Source organism: Mustela putorius, unplaced genomic scaffold, assembly GCF_011764305.1.
Source record: "Mustela putorius furo isolate JIRA1106 unplaced genomic scaffold, ASM1176430v1.1 tig00000868_pilon_pilon_pilon, whole genome shotgun sequence".
Lineage (NCBI taxonomy): Eukaryota > Metazoa > Chordata > Mammalia > Carnivora > Mustelidae > Mustela > Mustela putorius.
The window spans coordinates 5,180,026-5,204,035 of record NW_025421502.1 but is presented as its reverse complement, the minus strand read 5'-3'; the positions used below and the strand labels follow the sequence as shown (position 1 = coordinate 5,204,035).

Here is a 24,010-nt window from a genome sequence, read left to right as displayed (position 1 = left end):
ATAAGCCACACCAGATGCAAAAGTCACTTTCTCACACCCCTGAGTACAAAGATTTGGGTGAAGGTTCTCGGTAAAAATTATGCTGCTTTGGGGTGCCTGGGTGGCTCAGTGGGTTAAGCCTCTTTCTTGGGCTCAGGTCATGATCTCAGGGTCCTGGGATCCAGCCCTGCATAAGGCTCTCTGCTCAGCAGGGAGCCTGCTTTCCCCTCACTCTCTAGCTGCCTTTCTGCCTACTTGTGATATCTCTCTCTCTCTCTCCCCCTGTCAAATAAAATCTTTTTTTAAAAAAGTTATGTTGCTTCAATGACCAGGTCATAGATAGAGTCCAAGGTGGGGAGTCAGGGTGTTGCCCGCTCAATAAATCTTTACTAGGAGGTTATTATAGTCCAGGCACTGTGTTTTGAGTAAAGCAACTATTGTGGATAGAAATAAGCCAATCTGCCTTAGAAGTAGGCGAATTACTCTGCAGGTTGGTTGGCAGCTCCCGAAAGCTTTATATAACATTACATCCTTCTCTTGCTAGCACCTTCTTTATCTCTTTCCTTGAATAGGGGAGAGGGGAAGGGAGAGAGGTTCAACAAAGGGTGTGAGAGATTTGGAAACAGAATGACCTTTCTCTTCAGGGATTTGCTGAACACCACGACATGCTAATGTTTCCAGGTAAGGGCAAAAGAACTCAGGAGGTGCACTAATCCTGAATTCTTTCCCCGTAGTTACCTTTTCATAAATTCTTTGTATTTGACGGGGCAAGTGGGTCTAGCCAGTACTTACGTTTAAAGAAATAAATAAGTCAGAGTGGGAAACAGGCTGCGCCCTGGAGAGGGGAGTCGGGGTGGGACCTGAGCTTCGGATTTCCGTAGGACGGTGTGAAAGGGTTAAGCCCGGGGGAGGAGCAGCCCCCACCCCCGCCCCTTGCACCGCCCACCTTGCGCCTCCACTCAGGCTCCAGCCTGACTTGCAGAGGGCTCCCGCTCCACTCACGTCCCACCCAGCCCTGCCTCCCAGGGTCCATCCAGTGCGCCAGGGCTGGTGGTGGATTCCCGGAGTCGACCCATCAGCTTGGGTTCTTGACCATGTAGGCAGCCTCTCCTAGAACTTCAGCTACTCTCGCTAATTTTAAGATACGAAAGGCTGTTCCAGGACTTTCTGTGTACCTCAGGTGTGAAAGGAAAGGAAATTCGCTTGCGTTTGAAACTCAAACATCAGGTTACTCAAGGAGAACGGCTGGTTCGATGACCCCCATCTCCCCCGCCTCCACCTAAGCTCACGGGCCGGCAGGCGAATGATCCCTAGGAAGTGGATGCCAGAAGGGTCTGTGCATTGGGCCGGGAACATTGCCAGGGCAGTTCTTGGCGCAGAGCTCGCTATAGGTCCTCTCTCCCAGGATCGGATAGATGATTCATTTTTATATGTAACGTTTTACTCCACTCTATAGCTCTGGCTGGTTAATGTTCAACCCTAGGGCTTCGAGAGGCAGCTCTCGGGAGGCAGGCAGGGATGACCCATTCAAGGTATATGGCCGCTCGGGAATGAAGGCACAGAAGCCCGAGAGAGGGTGAGGAGGGTTGTGGCGGGGAGTCGGCGGGTGGGGCGGGGCGCTGCTCCGGCCTGGGCCTCCCTGGGCCGACTCCCGAGACTGCGGAGAAACCAAGCTCTCCGCGGCCCCGGCCGGCAGGCGCCCCTGAGGCACAGCCAACAGGCAAAGCTCAGCCTGGGCCCTGACCGCCCACGACGCCGCAGCCTGAGCGGAGAGCAGCGTGTGCCGGGGGGCGACGAGCGCGCGGACGCGGGGGCGGGTGCTTCGCCCCGGAGCGACCTCGGGGCGGCTCTGTGCTGCCCCAACGACCCGGTGGCGATGCTAGCCTGGCGCTTCGGCTCGGGGACGCCGGAGGGAGGTGGGCGCGCGGCGGCAGCTGAGGATTAGGTTCGGGAGTTATCGTCCCGAGGGACGTGCAAACACTAGTGCGGGGACACGAAAGGGGTCCTCGGAGGTGCGTGGGTTGCCTTCTGGGCCGCCACTTCTCCGGGCGCCTCTGAAAATAGCGTCAGGGTAATGCGAAGCAGCACGTCTTGCCATCGCCCTTCTCCCTTGTTGCCCGGCCAAAAAAATGAACATTAAGATAAAGCAGCTGTTCTGGTCAGTAGAAGGCGGTAGGACTGGAGTGTGCCCCAGCCACAGTTCAGTGAGGCCGAAGGCGAGGCAAGTTCAGGTGGAACCGTGGCACCCTGGGTTCTTCTAAGAGTTGGGCCGCGTGGCTCCCGCAGAACCGCTGGGTCCAGAAGATCCTGGTCAGATGTCCAGACTGCGGTCCCCTAGAGCTGGGAAGTTGAGAAGGCGGGGGTTGGGGGGATGCTGCAAGGGCAAAGAAGATTCCGGGCAGGGGAGCGGAGCTTCACGCCGCTGAGCAGCAGCCTAGAATTCGCGGGCGGGACTTTTTCTTTTTCTTTCTTTCCCCTTCTTCTTTCTTTCTCTCTCTCTTTTTTCTGTCGAAGAAACAAACAAGACCCTGCCTCATCAGATAAGACTGGCTCCTACGATTTCAAGGACTTTAAGCGAGGGCTGGAGGCGCTGAGGTTAGTAGAATAATGTGAATGAACATTGCCTGCGGCCCGCAGAAGGGTTTTATTTTACTTTCTTTTGTTTGATACTATATTATTTTCTAACAAAGTGACCTGTCGTCTGTAGCGTTGGGCTCCTGCAGGCAAAGCCCCTTCCTTGGCACTGGGAATGGCCTGCAGGGTCTCTGCCTCTGTCCACATCAGGGACCCCACCCCGTGCCAGCACACTGCCGCGTGAAATCACACACGCCGGTCGTCAACCAAACGCAGGCAGTCGCGTTAAGTGAAGCCAGAGAAGGCCCGGCTAGTCCATCCCAGAGGACAGAGAAAGATACCATGAAGCTTCTACTGGGTGCAGCAACCCTCCCCAGATACCCAGAGAAGCAGAGTTGAGGGGGCTATTGACGCAAGCAGAATGGAGTAAGAGTTCAAGAATTGGGTTGTCACTAGTCTGGGATCCAAGTGCCATTTAACATGCTGCCCCACTGCCTTCTCAGGAACAGCTGAGACGGTTCCTAGGTCTCACCTTCACAGAGTGAAGATAAATGTTCCTGCCCGGGGATTGCGTGGGAGGGGTCCAGCACGGCTGCAAACTGTCGATGAAGACAGGAAGGCTTTGCTACTTCTGGACAGAGGAAGCATTGGTAGAGAGAGTCTTAGGGGCTCTAAGGAAACCACCTCAAACAAGCCTTAGCCCTGGTATATGAGGTCCTAGCATAAGCCTACCATTTTCTAAGCTGATAGAACAGGGGGGAAAAAACCCACCAAAAACCAAAAAACCAGAACAAACTAAGAACGAACAAAAAAGCTTTGGTGTTGATAAAGAAAACAGGAGAGGGGGAAGATATGAGGGGAAAGAGACAGGGCAAAGTGGAAGGAGGGGAGCACCTTAAACATGTTTGCAGGAAGAATGGTAGAACTAGGTCTGGAAAGATCCATCAAAGTCAAAGGGTGCAGACACATACCCTGTTCAGTGAGGGCACAATGAGTCTCAACTTAGCCCTTCAGAGAGAAGAAAAAAAAAAAAATGCAGTCCCTCACACAGCTCTCAGAAATTAACACCTTTACCACACATTTATTAATTTTTTATATATTTCTAAAAAGAAATTTATATAGTTCTTTTAGTCATTTTTTTGACTGAGGAATTTAAGCTTCAACTATCTCCTGTTTTCCAGTTGCCACTGAACTGTTAATATATTGTTACAAAACAAATAGCAATGATTTTTTTAACGCAATTAAGTAGAATTAAATACAACTTTGATGGTACCTTTTATGTTTTCCAGGCCTTCTCTATTCTTCAAAATCTAAAATCAACGTTTACATAAAATACATAAAATACTCAGCAAGAAATGAATGAAGTTATACATCCCACGCACAATAAATTCTGGATTCTATCTTTTCAGATAGAATGTCAACAACCAGAAAGCCTCTCTTCATGGGGGGCGGGGAAGATGGGTTTGGGAAGCAGAGTGACAAACTTTTAAGATTAGAGTAAAATTTCTCTGGTTTCTCTGCTAAAACCTGAAAAGGAAAATAAGGTTTCTATGTAACACATTCTTCTTCTTCTTTTTTTTTTTAATCTCTTCTTCAATTGTCACTTTCTCAAGTTCAGTGAAAATGCAATTGTCAGATTAGGGACGCTGGGGGACGAAAGGTCGTCTTAAAATATTTCTTTTGAAAATCTGCTATGAGAAACTTCTCCCGTTTATTTCTCCATCAGCCACGTTTCTTGGTTCCCCATGTGCTTAGTTAACTGCTGCTTGCGGGGGGGGGGGGGGGTGGCGCTGGGGAGGGTGTTAATAAATCAATCAATAGAGACTATATTCATAAAGGCCTCGGATCTGATTACACCCCCTCTTTTTTTGGTTCCTCTCTAAAAAATTTACCTCGGCGAGCCAGGGACTCCCAGCGCAGCCCGCGTCAACGGAGAGCTTCGGGCGGGAGGCTGGGGAGCCCCGGCGACGGCAGCGAAGGCGCCCGTGGATTACGATGTGGATTGCAGGGCAGACCTTTGTTTGGTCACATTCGCGACGCCGGGCGGGGGGTGGGGGTGGGGATGGGCGGGGGGGCTCAGCAGTTTCTCGTCCTTCGACACCGCGCCAGGTTTTTATAGACTTGCCTTAAAAAGAGTTCTCTGCTCTTCTCAGGGTTAATTTATGGGGCTTTCGAGGAATACTGGGACTTTTAAGATGCTCTTCATTTCCCCCCCATTATTTTTGTTGTTGTTACACTCCTAAAGGCACTCCCGCGTTTCAGCACCTCACAGGACAAGGGTGGGGGTGGAAGAAAGAGCAGGGCTGGGAGGCGAAGGGAGGATTTGTCTCCTAATCAAACCGCCCACATGGCTCAGGTTGCCCAACATCGTTTTTAAAATTAAATTTCTAGCCAAGTTAAGGGCAGTAAAACTCAGATTTAGGAACTGGGAGGAAATTGAGACACAGGTGGGCCACATACACCTTTTCCCAGGTCTCCACCAATTTGAATTCTCTATTAAGGGAATGAAGAGTTTGAGGACTTAAGAGTTTTAAAAGTCTAAAAACCGGGGACAGGCGAGAGAAAGGATTAGAGCAACAGGTGAGGGGTGACTGGGGTGGGGAGGGGTGGGGGGAAAGCCCTTAGACCGCACGTTGTGCGGGATTCCTGGTCCAGCACCCCCGCCCCAGCCTCTGGGCATGCAGAAGTGGGGGGCAGAGCACTGAGGCCTAGCCTAGGCTCCTGGGGACCCGACCTCCGGCTCGCCATCTTTGATCCCAGGCGGGGGAGGTTGGTGTCCATGCTATAGATTACCTTAAAGGTTCCTTTAAGCACTTTAATACACAACTAGCTCAGAAATCATTAAGAGACCTAGAGAAGGAGAAAAAATACCCTCACACTCACCGGTAATAAGTGTTGACATGCAGCAAAAATCGATTGAGTGGAACCGAGGTGGTGGCAGTAGCGATGGCTGAAGAGGGGGACCCGCGTGGGAGCGGGAGGGGCGAGAGGACCGACTCCACTGGCTCGGGAATTAGGCTTTTCTCGCTTGAAAGGAAAAAGAGGGGCGGAAAAGTATCGGCGGCCACGCGGGGATGGGTATGGGGAACAAGGGGGCTGAAGAGGGTAATTCTTCCTTCTGGAAGTCCAGGGAAAGGAGCTGAGGTGGGAAAAAGGGCTTCTCATCAGTCCCGAGTCTCCGCCCCCAGCCCGCACCACTCAAGTTGGGGATGAGACAACTCTTCCCAAACCTCGACTTCCATTTTTGTTTTCTGCAGATTGATTGATTGCCTCGAAATAGAGCTCTATTCCAGCCAGCAAACTAGGCCGAGGTCCGCCTCCTGGAGCCAGCTCTCCCAAGTCACTCTTGGACCTGCAGGAGACGCAAATCCTCCCAGCAGGTCTCATTAGCGTTTCCAGCCCCCATCCCCAAATCCCCTCTCCCAGTCACCTCCCTCCCCTCCCCTGCTGCCCCTCCCCCCATACCAGGCGGAGCTCGGGGAGGCCCGGACCGCTGGGCTCCGCGGCTCCAGAAGCCAAAGTCCGCCCGTGGGGACCGTTTTCCTCTCCACTGCTCTCAAGTGAACAACAAGGACGGAGGTGACCCTCGGCCAAAGGACTTTTATCTGCCCCCCACTGCCGCGTGATCCCTCCGTAGGTTAGAGGCAGAGCTTAAAAAAGAAAGAAAGAAAGAAAGTTAATGTGCATTGAGCACTGATCTTAAATCAGGGACATTATCTGCGATCTCTTTAAGTGGCAGCGGCAGTCCCATGCAGAACAAAGACTCAGTGTTTGAGCCTCAAAAGCTTATAGGTAAAGTTTCAGCCAGATAAAAGTAACCTAAGCGCAAAAACACAGGTTTTCTCGGCTCCAGAAAACTGCTGGCTTCTTTTCGCTCCCTACTCCCCAGGGTGTGTTTGTCCTCGCCCACTGGGGGGAGGAGGGTGACCAGAATAGCAAAGGACCTCAGAATTTACCCTTCATACCCCCTTCCCCAGCGCCTCGGTAATGAATTCCTTCGGACTAAGTCGTATTTGCTACAATTTGTTACGAAATCAAATTTCACATTAAAAAAAAAAAAAAAAAAAGAAAGCTGAAAACCACCAACAAAGGAAGAGCGGGTGCTTAAAGTTCTTTTAAACACTCACACCGACCTCATTCCCCGTTTAGATGTCAGAGGATGGGAGGGAGGGCCAGGGCTGTAATTCATCTTGATTTGCTTCATTGTCCCGTAGTTTGCAAACCATAATCCTGTATAATTTCAGGAACAAGCAGGTTTAGAATTAATGGGTCAATATTATTTAAAACAAAACACGGGGATCATGACCTTTGCCTCAACTACATATTGCTCTACAAGACTCAGGAAACTCCACTCTAACCTCTCAACCCCTGGGCTCTTTGGGAAACTGAAGGGCTGTAGTTATTAGAAATGGTCTTTGTTTCTTTTAATGTCTCAAAAGGATTTGGAAATAGAATGCAATATAACATGAAGAATCTCTCTACTTAAGCCTGAAAGATAAACGTGGAGGCCTAAATATTTTGAACTGGAGGTGTTTCCTTGTAAATTTATTATAGATGTATGCCTCTTGAGAGGAATGTATATAAATTGTACATGTATACATACACACATAATTCTCCAGAACAATTTACTGGATTTGGAGCCCTCCCCCCCCCCAAGAAGTCATTCCAAGCTGACATACTTTCTAAATTTCTCTCTCCTTTCTTCTTTCTCTCTTATATTATTTGCTAGTAATAATGGAATCCTCTGGGTTTAAGCCAAAGAAAAATCTGGGAGACAAGACCAGACTTTGCAGCCTTTTTTTCCCCCCCTGGGAGTGGCTTTTCTTATTTTCTTTTTAGTTTCTGATGAATGACTATAATTTATTTCTACCAAATTTAAATAAGTCCTGCTGCTGCCTTATGTGTTTAACTAGGCAGGCAGAGGGAACTGGTTTGTTTAGGAAGCAGTGACTGAGAAACCCTGGCCAGGCGACAGAGGAGGGCAGAAAGAATCCAGACCAATTTGTACGTAGTATATTTTACTCCCATGAAATAAAACACATTTTTCATATTTGCTGAAAAGTAAAACAATAATATTGTACGAAATGTTATACACAGGGTAGGTTGTACATAGCAGTTTCAGAAACATCATTGCATCCACCAGAGAAACTATTCTAAAACTGATATTCACACATTTTTTATAATAATAATATGTTAGAAACATACAGTGTGGCATTTAGTATATACATTCCTTTGCTCACAAGCGAAAAACCCTAATCGCTTCTGTATAACATGCTTTATTTTAAAGCCTAACCTTTAAAAACACTGTTGTGATAGTACTAACAACTGCTTTTTATAAAATTAATTTGACATTTCGATATATATACATCCTTTCAGTCATTTTAATGTTAACAATGCTAAACTTAAAAAATAACAAGCTTATAGTAATGTTAAAATGTCATATCCAGTCAAACATTTGTGTGTGTCCTTGCAACTGTTGGAAATACTTTTAGTGAAAGATGTCAGACATTGAGGAAATTCCTTTGAAATCAAAGGAGCTCTCTTTAATTCAGTGGTTTCCTTTTCTCTTTATATCTTCTCTTTCTCTCCCTTTCTTGAGTGCCCACGACCTTCTCGCGTAACTCCCAGTCTTTCAAGGGCAGAGCTGCCCCAGCCAGCACGGTCCTAGGATCCGGGTGCCGTGGGCGAGACTCACACTGGCCGGTCCACCGCATACTGGCAAGCACTCAGGTTGGACGCCGGGTTCTGCACGCTGGCGTAGCCGAAGCTGGAGTGCTGCTTTGCTTTCAGTCTCAGGCTGGCCAGGCTCGAGTTACACGTGTCCCTGTAAACGTACGGAGGAGTCGGCGGTGCGTAAGGACAGGCCGGCGTTGGCACCGCGGAATTCAGCGACGGGCTGCTCAGGTTGTTCAAGTTATTCAGGCTATTGAGGCTGGAGCCCGGGACGCCGGTCACAGCTGAGGGCACCATGCTGGACGACATGCTCATGGAGGAGATGGAATTGGGTGGGGAGAACATGCTCTGTGATGACAGGGGGTTGACGTTCATAGAGTTGAAGAAAGGGAAGCTCTTGGTGGACAGAGAGGCTGACGTGAGACCCTTGGCGGCCCAGTTGTTGTAGGAATAGCCCGGGTACATGTCGTCGTAGGGCTGCATAAGGCCGTTGAACTGCGGCCCAAAGCCATTCTTGCACAGCTCGGCCTGCTGGTTCCGCTCCCGCTTTCTCCATTTGGCCCGGCGATTCTTGAACCAAACCTGAGGGTGGAGGGTAAGGGGGCAAATAGATGCCACAGAGCAGATTAGTAAAACCTCGATCCCAGAAAGCACCAGAGGCCACCACCTCTGAGAGACAGAGACACATGTATGTGCGCGTGCACGCATGCACACACCTCGGCCCCCCAAATTCTCCCCAACCGCCTACTGCCTCTGGGGCCCCAGCTGCCTGAGCCCTGTCCAAGCAAGAGAAGCCTGGTGGGGTGAGGCCTGAGAGCCCAGGCTTTGAGCTGTACCACAAACCCCAGTCCAACACCTGGCGGCCTGGCCTGTGGGCGGCTTGTTCACTAACCCAGGCTCTCCTCAAGATCCAAAAACACTTACTGTAAAATAAACGGGGGGCAGCGGCGTTTTTCACCCAACCCTTACCCAGCGGCCTTGCAAACTTGCTTCCCTTCCAAAGCCACAGACACAGTGAAGAGGATAAGGAGCTCAGAGGGCACCAGAGGCCCAGGCTCTCTTTCACACAGCTCCTCCCTCCGTCTCAGACCTCCCCTGCCGCCCCCCACTACACAGAACGTGCTTTCACAAGGGGTGCCAGCCCTTGACCCCCATCCTTGCCTAGCAAAATAAGGTATCAAAAAGCAAAAGATCACCTTCCCTATGGCCTCATATACTCCTCGAGCTTGGCTGGCAAATCTCTGGGAACCCAAAATGGGCCGCTCTGTAGCCTCTCCCTCCCTTCGCCCACTCCAGGCTAGGCCCCTGCGCCCCGGTGGTGCTCCTGCTGGGCCCAGACCTTTTGCTCCACTTTGCAAGCAGCCTCTTAACCCGGTCAGCCCCCACCCGAGTCCGGTGGCCCCGACACAACCCTTCTCTCAATCCACATCGGCCCGCCCGTCGCCGCAGACTGTGGCTTTTGTGTATTGGAGCGGGGCCTGGCCCCAGATTTCAGAGCTGACACCGGTGATGTTTCACATTACACATCTCAGCCAGGCCCAGCCGCCTAATCCTCTTTTTTTCCCCCTTTTTCCTTTCATTCTCGATTTCCTTTTTATCCCCCTCCCTCTTTGCACCCGCCTGCTATAAAAAAGCACGCTTCACTCCTACTTGAAGGGACACACAGCGGGCCTGGATGGAGGCAGCCAGAGGGAGCGACAGCCCAGCATGGTAGTGACAGGGAACTTGGGAGGGATTGCAAAGAATCGGAGGGGGTGGAGGAAAGAGGTCTTTTCCGAAGGATTCCAGAGAACCTACTGATTGTGTTTTCATCTTCGTTACTTGCAATTTCCACCCTAGGCCGTCTAAACCTTGCCCTGGCAAGAAGAGTACGTGCAAGTCCCGTTCCCCTGATGCGCAGGAGAGCTAATGAAAGACTGACCTTGCGCAAAACCATGCGGTTGGAGAGCCAGAGTTCTAGCTCTGAGCAGTTAAACTAAAACCATTTTCAACTTCATTCCAGCTGTTATCCACCAGCATAGCTTCATATCCTACACAAATGCCACCCAGAAAGTCCTTCGTTCCCTCTGCTTTGGGAAAACATTTTGGTCTTTTTTTTTTTTTTCATCGTTATTGTTGTATAGTGTTTTCTTCTTTCTTCTCTGCTCTAACTGGGGGCTCTATTTTTCTATCCAGAGCTTTTTTTTTTTTTTTTTTTTTCCCTTAACAGCAAAGCCTCTGGATCCTGCTATGTGTGTTTCTGCTTCCAGAATCCTAAGGCGTTTGGAGTTACCCACTGACCAGCATAAACCAGAATGTTGCTACTGGGTAATTTATTTAAGTTCACTTTTGCCAATCCATAAAGTACAGATTTGCTACAAAGGTAAGCCACCCCCACCTTTAAGAAAAAAAAAAAAAACTATTATCATTGGGAAGAAAGATAATGAGTAACAATCTCCTAAGAAAAGATAAATAAACCAAACAGAAGTCTTTCTTCTTTTCTTTCTAAGAGGACTAACAGGATGGTAGATGGTGTATCAAAACTGCTTCCGTAGATCACAAAGACTAAGGGATATGGTGTGGGAGAGACCTGAATGACCCAAAACCCTCAAAGACTATGTAAGGGGGATGAGCCGAGTAGAGAGAGAGAAGTCCGGGGTTGGGCTGCCCGAGTTTAAGTCCCAAGGAGGACCAAATCTTGCATGTCTCTGGCGGGTATTTCTTGTTAAAAGCGCACAGGTCGGAGCCTGTTCTCGCCTCCCGGCCTGGGAGGGATTTTATTAGCGCTCATCTGGCGACTGCAAGCCGGGAACACAATGCCCTGCGCAGGGGAATGCCACGCGGCCCAGTTCGGGAGGGCCTGGGGTGGCGGCGCCGTGAGCGGGTGTCGCCCCAGGCGCCCGCGCCAGCCTTAACGCGAATCTCGTAAGGGGGAGCAGTAAGCTCCCCACTGGAGCCGCCGAGAGGCCTTCTGCCTCTGCAAAGGCACAACACCCGCGCCCGCCGGGGGACGCCGCCTTCCATACTCCCTCAGCGTCTACGCGGCCGGCATCTCTACAATGGCTTCCTTCCCAGCCTTCCCAGGCTCCGCGAGGGGTCCTACCCGAACTCGGGCTTCCGTAAGGTTGGTCCACACGGCGATTTCCTCGCGCGTGGACATGTCCGGGTAGCGGTTCCGCTGGAAAGTGGCCTCCAGTTCCTGCAGCTGCTGGCTGGTGAAGTGAGTACGCTGCCGTCGTTGCCGCTTCTTCTTGGATGGGTCTTCGGTGCCCACGTCCTCATTCTTTCCCGGCTGGCTCTTATCTTTCTCTGAAAACGAAACACACAAAGGTTCCCGTCAACATGTCCACCTGCTACCCGCGAACTCCGGCTGGACCGGGCGGCAGAGGCCGGGGGAGAAATGGGCTGCCATGCAGGGGAGGAGTGTGTGCGTGGCCTCTCCGGGCCGCGGGGAGCGCTGCGACTGTAGGGTGTGCAGACGTGAGTGTGGGTGTGAGCACCCCATCTCCTCCCCTCCCCCAGCGCCGCACGTTTTATTTACATGTTTATCTCAGAGCAAAGGCACCTTCATTTTTATAGCCTCTGCTTTCAAGTATATTTACACGCCTCTGCGCAGACACAGCAAATCTCCCCAGACACCCGCACGCGCGCCTTTTACAGAGCCCCCGCGGATCTCGATGCGGCTTCGGAAGGCCAGTAAAGGTAGATTTGGGGATTCCGTCACCCACCCAAGTTCTTCTACGCTTTAGAAATACCGCTTCTTCTGCGGCGTAATTACGGAAATACTTTTCTAACAGGCGCAGCTTCTCGGGAGCTGAAAGCCGAGAGAACAGGGACCGGGTTGGGGGTTTGGGGGACGGCCTCTGACCGTCTTCGAGTGGAGATGCTGGGATTTTTGTGACCCAGGAAACCTCGGGAGGCCAGGATGGGAATAGGGAAGAGTAGAAGAATGGCTCGCGTCGTTCGCGCCACCTCGGGCGGTCGAAGTGGAGCGAAAGGAACGCGGGGCCAAAAGAATCCTGGCTCCGGAAGTTCTGCGGGAAGCAAACTAAACGACCACTCCCACCACGCCTCCCCCAGGAGGGGCCGACTTCCTTGGGGGCGAGAAAGGCCGAGTGGCAAGGGGCGGCTGGACCCGAGTATCTGCGGGGCCGCGCGGCGCCTTACCTGCGGCCTCGGGGCTGGAGGTGTCAGAGATGGTGTGCACCTCCAGCCTGTGCTTGGAAGAGTCCAGGGAGCGGGTCTGACCGGGAGCCAGGACTGAAGCCATGGCCAGTGGCTGGGGATGGTGACAGGAGGAAGACGAGGAGGTGGCCAACAGCTTGGTCCCTACTGCTCGGTGCTCCAAGTGCAGCGGGCCTTTCATGCAGTTCATGGACGAAGGAGCGCGCCGCCCTACGAGTGCCGGGTTGCCGCCCGGCCGAAACCCCGTGGCCGCCGCCGCCTGCTCCGCTTTGCGCTCTAGGCGCGGAGTTTCCCTGCTGTGGCCGCCGCGGGCCAAGCCAGGGAGCACAACCCCCGCTGAGTCTTTGAACCCAGCCGCCCCCGTCTCCTTCAGAAGGCTCTAGCGAAAGGGTCCGGCAGCGAAAAGTCAGCGGGCAAACGGAGACATGGGGATGTGGTAGGAGGGTACAGCTCGGAGCGTCTTTGGGCAGCAGGCTTCCAAGCTCCAAAGCGAAACCAGAGTGGGCAAAGACCCCTTTCTTCCCTCCCTCCCTCCCCCAAGTACCCCTCCAATAAGGAAAGCTAACGGCGTTCGCGATCTGCCCGCCCCCCGCGCGGCAGCCCTGACAGCGAAGTGTCAAGAGTGACAGGGACAGGTAGCTGATATTAGATCCCCCGCAGCGGCGGCAGCGGCTGCGGCAGCGGCGCGGGCCTCTGGGCGCACCCTCCGCTGCGCGCACACGCACAACCCCTCGGGCCGTCGAGCCCGAGCACGGACTCCCAGCAGCTCAACTCCCGGCACCTAGGCGAGCGACGGACCAGCTCTGCGGCTCCGAGCTTCCCTGTTGGCCTAACATCTTAAAACCAGAGGCGGGCTTCCTGGTGTCCAGACGTCACTTAGCCGAGGCCCTCCCAGCCCTCCCAACCCTCCCCGCCTCCGCCTCCTCCTCCGCCTCCTCCCAGACCCTTCGCCCAGCGGGAGTGACGTGGCTCCGCACCAATCAAGAGACCCCGAGCCGCGGCAGAGGGGCAGCCCTGTCTGCACCTATCAGCTGTGTGGGGCTGGGCTAATACCTCACTGCGCCCACCAAGTCTACACCGGCCGGCTCCCGGGAATTCGGCTCTGACCCGGGCCGAAACTCTTTTAGTTCAGCCGGGGAGGTAAGAGAGGCGAGGCTGGGAGTAAAAGGCTCTGGAGAAAGAAGCGGAAAGGTCGAGGGCTGAAAGGTACAAGGATCAACAAGCCTCCCCACCCCTTTCTTTTGTATCTCGCTACATCCAAGTCCAATTGAGAAATATTTTTCTCTTCCTGGATGGAAAGGAGACATGCTACTTAAACCCAGAATATTTAAAAAACAGCAACAAATCACCTCTACAAGCTTAAATTTTCCAAACAGCCTGTCAAGTGAATGCTGCGCTAATCTGAAGAAGCTTTGCTTTAATTGCAAAGAAGACAAAGCCCTGAGAAGGCAGGCTAATAAATTAGAAATCGAGAAGCAAATGGACCCGTCAAAAGAAAATTACCTTGACTTTAAACGAACAACTGTTTGGTGGCTCACTCTGGATTTATACAAGAATAAAAAGTCGCCTCAGATCACGTTTTCTGTAATGGTTATTAGTCCCCAGACAGAAAATACACAACAGAATAGAAACCCTAACCCAGCATTTTCAAAATGCTGAAAGCTTATCCATTCTACTTAGCGTTGATTAAGACACATATCCTAGATCTTTCAAATTCCTTGTACACTGTATTAAGCTTGTCCTAACCCTAGAGAGAGCCCGCTTTAAATTCGACTCTCTTGTTTACTTTATTATCAATCAGATTCAAATCCATAAAGCCTGCAGAATCAACAACCTTGAGCTAATTATATATAAAATATGCTTTAATGAATTTCCATACAATTAAGAATGTTGCCAAATAACCAATTTCAAGGATAACTTCTAAGTCATTTTCGTTTCCTAGGGAACTCAAGGCTGTTGAATCTTTAAAGTCCAAGCAGGCAGAGGCAGTGGGGTAGGGGCGAAGGGCAAAAGCCTAGGAGAGCACTCAGCTAGGAAAAGCAAATTCTTATTCATTTATTTTTTAAAAAGAGAAAAAAAACCCCACACCTTTGGGGAGATCCAACTCTTTACAATACTGTTTCAAAAAACTTAAATTTCCAAATAAATTAAAGAAATACAAATGTATCGTTCAAAATAATTTTTGGAAGTTCTTTTGTCCTCTGCTTAGGTCATCAAGAGAGCACAAACTAATCTCCTTTGGATTTTTGCACTGGTGATTGCTTTATTGTGGAGTTAGTGTTATCATCCCTGAATGTGTATTTGTTTGACATTACAGTCAATGATTTGTAACACCAGTATGAGGTATCTTCAGAAAACTCCCTCCTTGTCCTTGTTCACAGGATTGGGAAACATACGCAGTTTGGGGCAGAGTGGATGAAACAGACGACGAGCACGTTTGGAACCTATGTGTCTTTCCTTTGCCTGGCTCTCCCTGCCAAACCCTATCTGCAACTCCTTCCCCCGTTTTAAACACGCTTGAGAGCCATCCAGAGAACCAAATGAGAATTGTTCTTCAGTCTCTCCCCAGAAGAATCATCCCACTTTAAGAAAAATACAGCTGCAAGAAGGAATTTTCTTTATAGTAAGGTTTAAGTCGGCATTTCTGGTTTTAACCTTTTATTCCAGTTCACCCCATTTCAAGCATACACACACCTGCTCAGTTCAGAACACATCCCCCATGTGACAGGTCTGCATTAGCTAAGGCTCATACAACCAGCTATATTAGGTCCTGCAATCTTATCACTAAATTATACATATTACACCAGCAGCCTGTTGGTAAAGAAGGTTAAATTAATTTACATTCTGCTCATTATCTGGTGCTTAAATGACGCATTTTATCCCTGAGATTTGGCGGAGAATCTCCTCAGACCCCACAGCGTTTCACCGAAGACAATGCTCTTACATTTGTAGTGGTTTTTAATCTGATAAGACTCTAATTTGCTTAAGTCTTTTAAATAAGGGTTTTAAATGTTTCTAGCCGTTTTCTTATTGAATTTCCTCTGATTCCCCCAAGATCATAAAGTATATGTGTAAAGTAAATATTTCCTCCCATTGCACTGCCAGCCGATGACCTATAACTAAGTCAATATGAATCTAGCTCTTTTCTGCCCAATGTGTTTACTAATCATATTCCAGTTTCTTCTTTTTAAACCTCAGCATAGCTGCGATCCACAAAATACCAAACCCATAAGGCTTCATTTCATGAGGAAACTCCATTGCATGAAAGAACGAAAAACTCCCCACCATAGTGAGCATACTTTCTTTCTTAGTATTGGTTTCTTTGAGAATCAAACCTGGGAGTTGCAATTTTTGGCGGAGGCTCTTGGTGTTTCTCAAAACTCCTTACTCAGGAGAGCTGAGAAGCTCCACAGAGTGATATAGATATTGAAGCTCATCTCTCATTAAATCTACAGAATTTTAAATTCTGTGGCTCTGTTGACTAACAGAACTCACATCATGGGCAAATACACATATGAAAGACCTAGTCTCCAAATCAGCTTCCAAAGTAGTTGAAAAACTCAAGGGCAAGTGACAGCTCTTCATAGTACCAAATTGTGGGAGATACTGGAAGTACTGGTGATCTCCAGGCAGCCTAAAAGCCTAAAGAGTTGAAGAATCTTAAATTGTATCTATCCATTGCAAAGTCAAGTGGAAAATAAAGACAATTATCTGGAGATCTCTGGTTAAAGTAAGAACATAACCATATCTAACAGTCAATCAGTCATCTATCTAGATATGCACATACATAATATATAATGCCTCCCCCCAACCATCAACTTAGCTGGAAAGACATTTCTTTGCAGTTTTCCAGAGTTTCAACTCTCTCCGGATGTCCTAATCACTTCACACTTGGCGAGCCTGGCTAACTCCCTTCTCAGGCCCAACAGAATCCATTCCACGGATGGTGGGAATACGCCAACATGAAAAGTCTAGATGGCAAAAACCGACTAGGAGGAAACCAAGAAACACTTTTCGATGGGAATTGTGGTGGTGGTGGTGGGCAACTTTGGAGACTAAATCTACAAAAACCTTGTGAGTGCACAGATATTGGTAGTAGAAACAAGGAAGGGGTTGAAAGTAATCCTTTGTATTTTACAGGTTGAGCACTACCCTTGCTTCCTCACGAACCCATTCTTCTTTGACTGGTTCTAGAAATTTCTAAGATTTCCTAGACTCTGTCACTGAAATTTCCAATCCAGACAAAAAATCAGGATGCTCAGTTCAGGGAAACTGGAGGTACGCTGTAAGGCCTCCATGGAAGGAAGCCCAGTGCAGGTTTGAGTTTTCAAATCAAAAGACATTCAAGAATTCTCAGTTGGGTTTTCTTGCTTATTCTTTCAAGGCAAGACCCTTGAGGAGAGAAATGTGTGACACAGGGTCAGGTGTGTTTTGAGCTGCTGGTATTTGCCACCGATTACCAGTCTTAAGGTCTTATTTAATTTCACACTCTTTAGTGGTAGTTGCACAAAGCCTGGTTGGCCCTTGCGGCAAAATTGGTTGGACGGCGAGGCCAAACTCTGGTGCAGTGGCCCAAATATGGGCTGATATCCAACCAATTGAGCCACAACTTTTGGGAAAAAAAATCTGTCCTCAAAGCTCACATGCAAGATGGCTCAATTAAGTGTCTCCTTTGGCTGTGAGGTCATATAGGGGTGGAGGTCTTGCTCTGGTTCAGGCCAGCTCAAGGCCTTGGCCCGCCCAAAGTCAGGTCAGAGTCCCGTGAAGGGCATGATTGTGTGTGCGTGCGCATGTGGTGTAAGGCACAGAGGTCAGATGGAGACCTTGCCCCCTGCCCAAGAAGTGGCCTTTCCTCCCCTCCTACTTCTGCCTGCCCTGTCTTCACACACAAATAGAGCTGGAAAGACCCTTTAGTTGCACCTCCGCCCCACCCGCTCCAGCCACAAAGTGGAAACACCCAGAAATTAAAAACTTTACTGTGACTGATCCCCCTCCCCAAACCATTCTCTAAATGGATTAATAAAGTGCTGGTTTGTGAAAAGGGGCAGATTCTTTTCTGAATCATAAATCTGTGCATGTACTGAGCAACACCCACATTCTCTGGGTCCCTGCAAACGGCATCCATATTTTTTTAGTCTTACACACTCAGTCACTTAAGGTTTGGAGTAACTGGCTGGGGGTGCTCAGGGTGGCAGGGGGAGGTACCCCCACAATAGCGCCTGAAGAGAAAAGCAGGGATTAGACGAGGCAGGATGGGTGGAGGGCATGCCTCTGAAACCATGAAACCCACATGCTATATGCCTTTTCACATTAGTTTGTTAACTCCACAGCTTTATCATTTAATCTCAGAAAACAGCTAGCTGTGTAAAAGTCAAATAAAGGGAAGGATATAAATTTGTGTAAGCCGAAGGGGAATGATAGGGATAGATGGGGGGCAGAGAGAGAAAGAGAGAGAGAGAGGAGCGGTAAAAGAAAAAGAGATAGACATTAATATCCAGGTCCAGAGAGGAGAACTGGAGAGGGACTGGCTAAAGTCACTTTTAAAAATTGGATTAAAACGCGCCTCTTTTTCTCTTTTCTGTGTTTCTCCCCTCTAGTTCTTGTCCATCTCCTTTTTCTATTTCTCTTGCTCTCCCTTCTTTCTGTCTTCCCTCTCCCAGACATGCTGGTAGCTAACATTCAGCATTAGTTGTCATGGTGACCATAAATCACATAAATCCAAAAATACCCACCTATAATCTGAGATGAAGCTTTTATTTCCCTAGCGAAATAATATTTTAAAAGCTGTCAGCTGACAAAAAAAAAAAAAAAAAATGGAACCCACCTCATCATAGTAACCCAAGTAATATATTACTTCTAAAGGTTTAAATTAAAATGTCAGCCTGTTAAAAACATGCCGCGAGAATTTTGGGCACTCTTCCTGTCAGATTCTTACAATGAAGTTGACTCCACCACTCCTGATCACTCTTTAACACACATACACCATTTTGCTGCTCATTTTCCTTCTATTAATTTCTTTCCTCCCCTCCCACCTATCTTAGTCTGTCCAGACTCTGCCTTAGCTTGTAAAAGAAAGGAGTCTCCGTCTGGATCAGAAAGAGGTTGAATCCTCTGCCCGATCCTTTTGAGGACCTCGTGTGTTGGTCCTTTCATCAATCACTTCCTCAAACGAAAGATGGGGTTTGGGGGAAGAAAAGGTTATCGTCGGGATCCAAATGGGGGTGACTCCATAGAGGAACCGAGAAGAAAGAAATGCAGAGAGGGGGACTAGGGGTGTGGGGGCAGGGGCAGACAGTGTGGTGAACTGACCTGGACGACCAGTTTCTGCGGTTAAGTCTAGCCTAGGAAAGAAAGGTACTTATATTCTCTCACTCCTGCCTTTTTTCTCCTAGGAGGAAACTTTCCTATTTGGAGACCCTGGTGGGGGAGGGGGGTGGCGGCCACAGTTGGGCCTTTTGTCTTCTACCTTGGGCTTGTTGTCTTTTGCCTATCTTTGGATTACAGGGTATTCGCCTAGATGAAGAGCCATTAATTACCCATTCAGTCAATATTAGGAAGACGACAAAGCTTTTTACATAGGATTAAGAAGACATCAGATTGTTCCATTAGTATATTCCTGCTCACGAATAAGCTTTCGTTATACATTTCCTTTTCCCTCCCGAGTCGCTCTAACAACTGCTGCATATATTAACAGCGGGCGGGCGGTGAGAAATAACAGCCCAACCAGCCTCGAGAAAAACTTTGAGCTCGCCTGGTGTCGGTAGCAAGGAACGCGACGACCTGTAAAGCCTACCTCCGCGGGCGGGGATCCGCAGGGACTGACTACCTATTGCACAACTGGTACAATTTCCCCCGACGGGGAAACAAACCCCACAAAACGCAGAGGCAGCGTCTACCAATAAGCTAGAGTTGGCGCGGGGTGGGGTGGGGTGGGGCGATTGTAAGGAAAATGGAAATCTCTTCATAACCCTCTTCCCCTCTCTGGTCGCTTCTGCCTCAGACTTCATGCCCCTTCCGCTTGCCCCTGTCGCTTGCTCGGGCCTCACCTCTAAGAGCCCTGGACCCTCTGAACATCCCCCTTCTTTCAGACCACGCTCTGGCCCCGGGCACTCAGCCTGTCCCACCATTTCGCGTTTCTCTAGAGATGATCCGGCCTGCGCTCTCGCTTGGATCCTTGTTAGCATGAAAGCTGCTTCACGATGGCGAAGGGAAACCCGCTTATTTGCTTTCAGGGGGTACATTAGGAATCCACGTAGTATGTGCTCGGCAAACATTTGCTGATTGAATGAATGCAGGCTCTGCGGCCGCCGCCGAGGCGGCGGGGGTTAGCCCGGGTCCTCTGAAGAAGACTGGGATCTAGCTGCTTGCTGAGGGTGTGTGTGTCGCAGCTGGGGGCGCCACAAGGGGCCTTGGAATCCCCCTCCCAAGGGAGGGAGGTCTGAACACACCAGAGACTTGGGTGAGACTCTTGGCAACATCCACTGAACCAAAGCTATTTAAAAATTAATGGCGTCTCTGGGGAAGGCCCGGCCAAGGTACCCGCCCACGTATGGTCGCGGAACCTGGGCGCCCGGACCGTGGGGCGGCAGCTCTGTCCGATTTCAGCCAGCAAACCAGAGCCACCGCCCCGAAACTTTAAGGGTTACTGACAGGGGAGGATCACTCCCTCCCCTTCCTGAAAGTCAAGAGCACTCTTCGACTTCAGCGAGGAGGCTTCTTTCCACCCAAAGCAAGAAGTCAAGGATCTCCGTTCCTTGACTCCTAGGGGACGTTCTCAGCAGACTCCCGCCCCTTCTTTCTGGGGGTACAGTTTAACTCTCCCTCCCTCCACCTGGGTGCCTAGCCATTCCTCTTTCAACCCTCTCTCCTCACCGTGACCTTAAGGGTCTCCGCAGACCTCATGCCTCCTCTAGTTTCAGGGTTCCAGCCAGGCTGTGGGTCAGCTGGATGGCTACTAAGGGGACGAGGGTTCCCTTGGGAAGGAAGGCAGAGTTGGAGCCTTCCAGAGGTTAACCTTGTCTACTTAGAGACCGTTTTCAGTCTTCAACGAGGACACACTGGTTTTGGGGGGTTGAGGAGAGGGTTATGCCAATATAAAGTGTCATAATTCCTTTTGAAAACCGCATATCGTTGCAAACATTTTTTCTTTTTGAAAGCAAAAAAAAAAAAAGTTTATAAAAAATAAAGGAGAAAACTTTTTCTTTTAAAAGCAGGTTGTGTCCAGTAGTTTGCATATCACATAAGTTAAACTTACTTGTATTCAGTAGAGGGAACTCTGGCAACCTTCCTTGTGAGGCACTGTAGTTTTGGCTATTCGTGTGTGACTTTTTTTTTTTTTTTTTTTTTTTTTGTCTACCACATCCCTAAAAGCCAATAAAATCAAGATTTTTGGCATTTCTCCCTATCACATGCCTCTTCTTAATTAATGGCATTAAACATGTTTAGGCAGTAATTTCCCTCTTTGGCCCAAAAGGTAGAAAACAGAATGTTGCCAGTGTAGAGCCTTTCATTTACACTAAAATAATCCTGGCCTGAAAGTAATGTTTAAAAAAACAACTGTTCACTATTTCTAGTTCTTTATTTACCTGCTAATTATCAAAAGTGGATGCCCAGTGGCCCGAGTGGGAACTGTGACAGAAGTAGAAAAGAGCAGCTTTCCGCAGCTTCTTGCCCACCTAGGTGGCCCCCCCATCCCATTTCAAGCCTCTCTTCCAACAGGCCCTACCTCCCTAGTTTAGATGGAGACCACCTGTCCTCAGAAACCATGCCTGGGCTCTAGAAGCCCTGGGTTGGGGTAGGGATAGAAGACATTCTGTATCATTCCCGCTCCCAGTGCGTCAGGAAACATCAGTCTCATCTTGGAGGCTTCCAGCCCACCCTATGCCAAGTGCAATTGGGGAGCTCCCCCAGTCTGGCCAGAGCCAGGACTGAACCCACACAAAATATTTCCCTGAGAGGAGACATTGCAGTTCTTGATTTTTAACCATATCCCAAACATACTTCGGTCTAATAATTTATTTTTATGACCGATTATCAAACAGAGGAAGAATTTAACACAATCTTAATGACAGAAATCACCCGACGTTATCTCTGCATGGCCCCATTTAACCCCATGGGGTTAATCCCAGACAAGTGAGCGTTTAACTGGCCCAGCAGGAGGACTCCCGATATTGTGGTGTCCGGAGTGCTCTGCTCCAGACCACTTTAGAAGTTTTATTTAGACAAATGATAATTTTCTCAGATTTACTGGGAAGCCTGAATGTAGGGCCTTTGTTTTCTTCTTAGTAATATGGTTTGTTTACTTGGTGGGGGTCCCAATTCGCCCCACTCCGGCACACATTACATTTGTATCCTTACACTTTAATCCGGAAAGAGGGTGTTAGGGGCTGAGGGTGATGGGGGGGCTTTATCTCCTCACACTATCAAAGGTCAACAACTCCCTAAGGCTAGGCACTTATTATTATAGTAACCTGGAAAATCCGGAGAATAGCAGAACAGTTAAGTTTAAGTTTCTCATGAATTCTAAGGGAAAGCGTGTCCCCTCATACACACACACACACACACACACACACACACACAAAACTAAGTTTCAGTCCAGCAAAGATCTGTGCAGGGGTTGTTTCAGTCCAGCAAAGGTCTGTGTAGGGGTTGGAGACGTTTTAACTTTTACACAAGTTTTAACTTTTAACGTTTTAACTTTTACACAAGCCTGCAGACTTTGAGCAGCAGTGTCCCTTGACTCGTCCACAACGAAACCAGCTAATTCAGCAAGGACACCACCAAGACCCGAGGCCTTGCAACCTGCACAACAGGTAAGTTCGCGTCTACAGGGGCACACATTTCAGCACACCCTTGACTGCTGCGCACAGTCTCTGCCCTCAGGCTCAGCGGGGCTCCAGGGAGCTCTTCCACCCCTCGGCCAGGCGAATCTTTGCCAACACAAGCCTCCGGTGCTTGCCTTCCGCGGTAAACCCCGCACCCACAAGCCTGGGCGGGGCTCGGCTAAGAGCCGCAGGGGCGGGGTGGACCCTTGGTGGTGCTGCACGCAGTGGGACATGGCCGGCGACAGAGGTCGCTGTTGGACTACTTTTCCGCGCCAGCTCGTGGCACAGAAGTAGGTTGGGGTGTGGGCAGGAGATCAGGCCGCAAGGAGAGAGCGAGAAAGAGCAAGAGGAGAGGTGTTGGGTCTCAGGAGTGCAGTATAATTTGGGGAAAGGAATTAACGTCCCTGGGACGGCTATTTCCCGTCCCACCCAGAGTCCAAGTGTCTAAGTCAAGGAGCAGGCACGCCGAGTCCGGCGGCCTCGCCAGCGTGCGCCTTACCCGAAGCCTAGAGGCCCGGAGGCGGGTGCCCTGCGCGCGGCCTGCGCTTCGCTCCCGGCCTTACCAGTGGCGCCGGGATGCTGCCGCGGGAAGAGCTTGCTGCTGGCCGCCTCTTTCCGGCTCTCGGGAGAGTCTGTGAACTCGACCTTTTTGATTTCGGAGTCTTTGGAGAAGAGGCATTCAACGGCCGCCGGCTGCACGCCTGGGCCACGCGCGCCCGCCCCACAAGCGGGTAGAGAGACGCCCGGGACCGCCGCGGAAAGAAGCGGGGTTGTGGGGAGAGGGGGCAGGAGCAGGACGAAGAAGAGAAAGAGGGACAAAGAGCAAAGACCCAGTTAGAGGAAAGGGCAGAGGGCACTCCCCTCTCCCGGACCCTCTGGCAACGCGACCCAGGGCAGCGTACGGTTCTCTGCGCCTCCCTGGGGCTGCCAGCGGCTCCCTCCGGGAGAAGTAGGCCCCGGGCGTCGGGACGCGGCGAGCAGCTCCCTCCCTATCCGCAACGGCCCCTCACCCCCATACCCCGGGAGAGGCCACCGGCGTCCCGGTTCTGATTCCCTTTCTGTCCCGGCCGGCCCCTCCTGGAAGAGCCCCTAGCCCCTGCCTCGCCAAGCGGCCAGTGCCCTCTCGCCGCCCTCGCGCGGTGCGGTCTCCCGTCGGGTGCCCGGGGCAGGAGGAAAGACTCTTACCTAATTGCACACACGCCGACACTAGTTTGCGGCAGTTGGTCTCCATTCCCCGTTATCTGCAAAATAAAGGAGGACGGCGGTGAGAAGCTGGGGTCGCCAAGCGTGCCGGGCTCCGCGGAGCGAGGCTACCTGTGGGGCGGACAACCTCAAATTCGCTGTTAAGTGCCCACTCGGTGCTGGGTTTCAGGCGTGTTTCTCTGACCTGACAGCCTCTGGCTGCCCAGCCTCAGCCCTACCCTAGCCCCTGGCCCAGGACATCTGGATGGACCTGAGGGGGACATCGCCCTCCAGAGTTGTGGTGAATGGGCCCAGGCCCTCTTGAGGGATAAATCCATCGTATTCTGGGGGACTTTGGCTGTGCAGGATCTTACAAGATGTTTGTGTCAGGCCTTAAGAGCCCTTTGGAACACGGGGCGAAACTTAGATAAAATTTGGGGGTGAGTGAAGAGGACTAGCCCTTTGAGGAAGTTGTGTGGAAGGCCACCTTTAAGCACGGCGCTTTCCGTGAGTAGGAGCTTAGTGAACCTTTGTAGAATATCAGCGTCAACTTGTAACTATCCTATTTAACAGGCTGTTCTCGATTTTCTCTAATTCTGAAATGAACGGGACTC

The 24,010-nt window shown here is 50.2% G+C and overlaps 1 protein-coding gene and 2 long non-coding RNA genes across 5 annotated transcripts; 1 reads left to right on the top strand and 2 right to left on the bottom strand.

Annotated features, from left to right (window-relative positions):
- The first annotated feature begins 4,607 nt into the window (after positions 1–4,607).
- On the top strand, positions 4,608–6,691 carry LOC106005399. The gene is made up of 3 exons (XR_001178719.2): positions 4,608–4,662; positions 5,055–5,133; positions 5,811–6,691. It is a non-coding gene; the product is annotated as an uncharacterized LOC106005399 (long non-coding RNA).
- LOC123393481 lies at positions 5,437–6,173 on the bottom strand. Its single transcript, XR_006608260.1, has 2 exons — positions 6,019–6,173; positions 5,437–5,905 (listed from the first exon to the last, which is right to left on the bottom strand). It is a non-coding gene; the product is annotated as an uncharacterized LOC123393481 (long non-coding RNA).
- Positions 6,692–7,554: 863 nt separating the features above from the next.
- On the bottom strand, positions 7,555–23,459 carry PITX2 (paired like homeodomain 2). 3 transcript variants are annotated; one of them, XM_004748072.2, is made up of 4 exons: positions 23,400–23,459; positions 22,778–22,915; positions 11,309–11,514; positions 7,555–8,808 (listed from the first exon to the last, which is right to left on the bottom strand). In XM_004748072.2, the coding sequence occupies exons 1-4, from the start codon at positions 23,443–23,445 to the stop codon at positions 8,245–8,247; spliced, it is 954 nt and encodes a 317-aa protein (XP_004748129.1). In that variant the 5' UTR covers positions 23,446–23,459; the 3' UTR covers positions 7,555–8,244. The 3 variants fall into 3 exon arrangements, with proteins under 3 accessions (XP_004748129.1, XP_004748131.1, XP_004748128.1); XM_004748074.2 differs by lacking the exon at positions 22,778–22,915 and having other exon boundaries at positions 23,400–23,450; XM_004748071.2 differs by lacking the exons at positions 22,778–22,915; positions 23,400–23,459 and adding an exon at positions 12,373–13,276.
- Between the last annotated feature and the right edge of the window lie 551 nt (positions 23,460–24,010).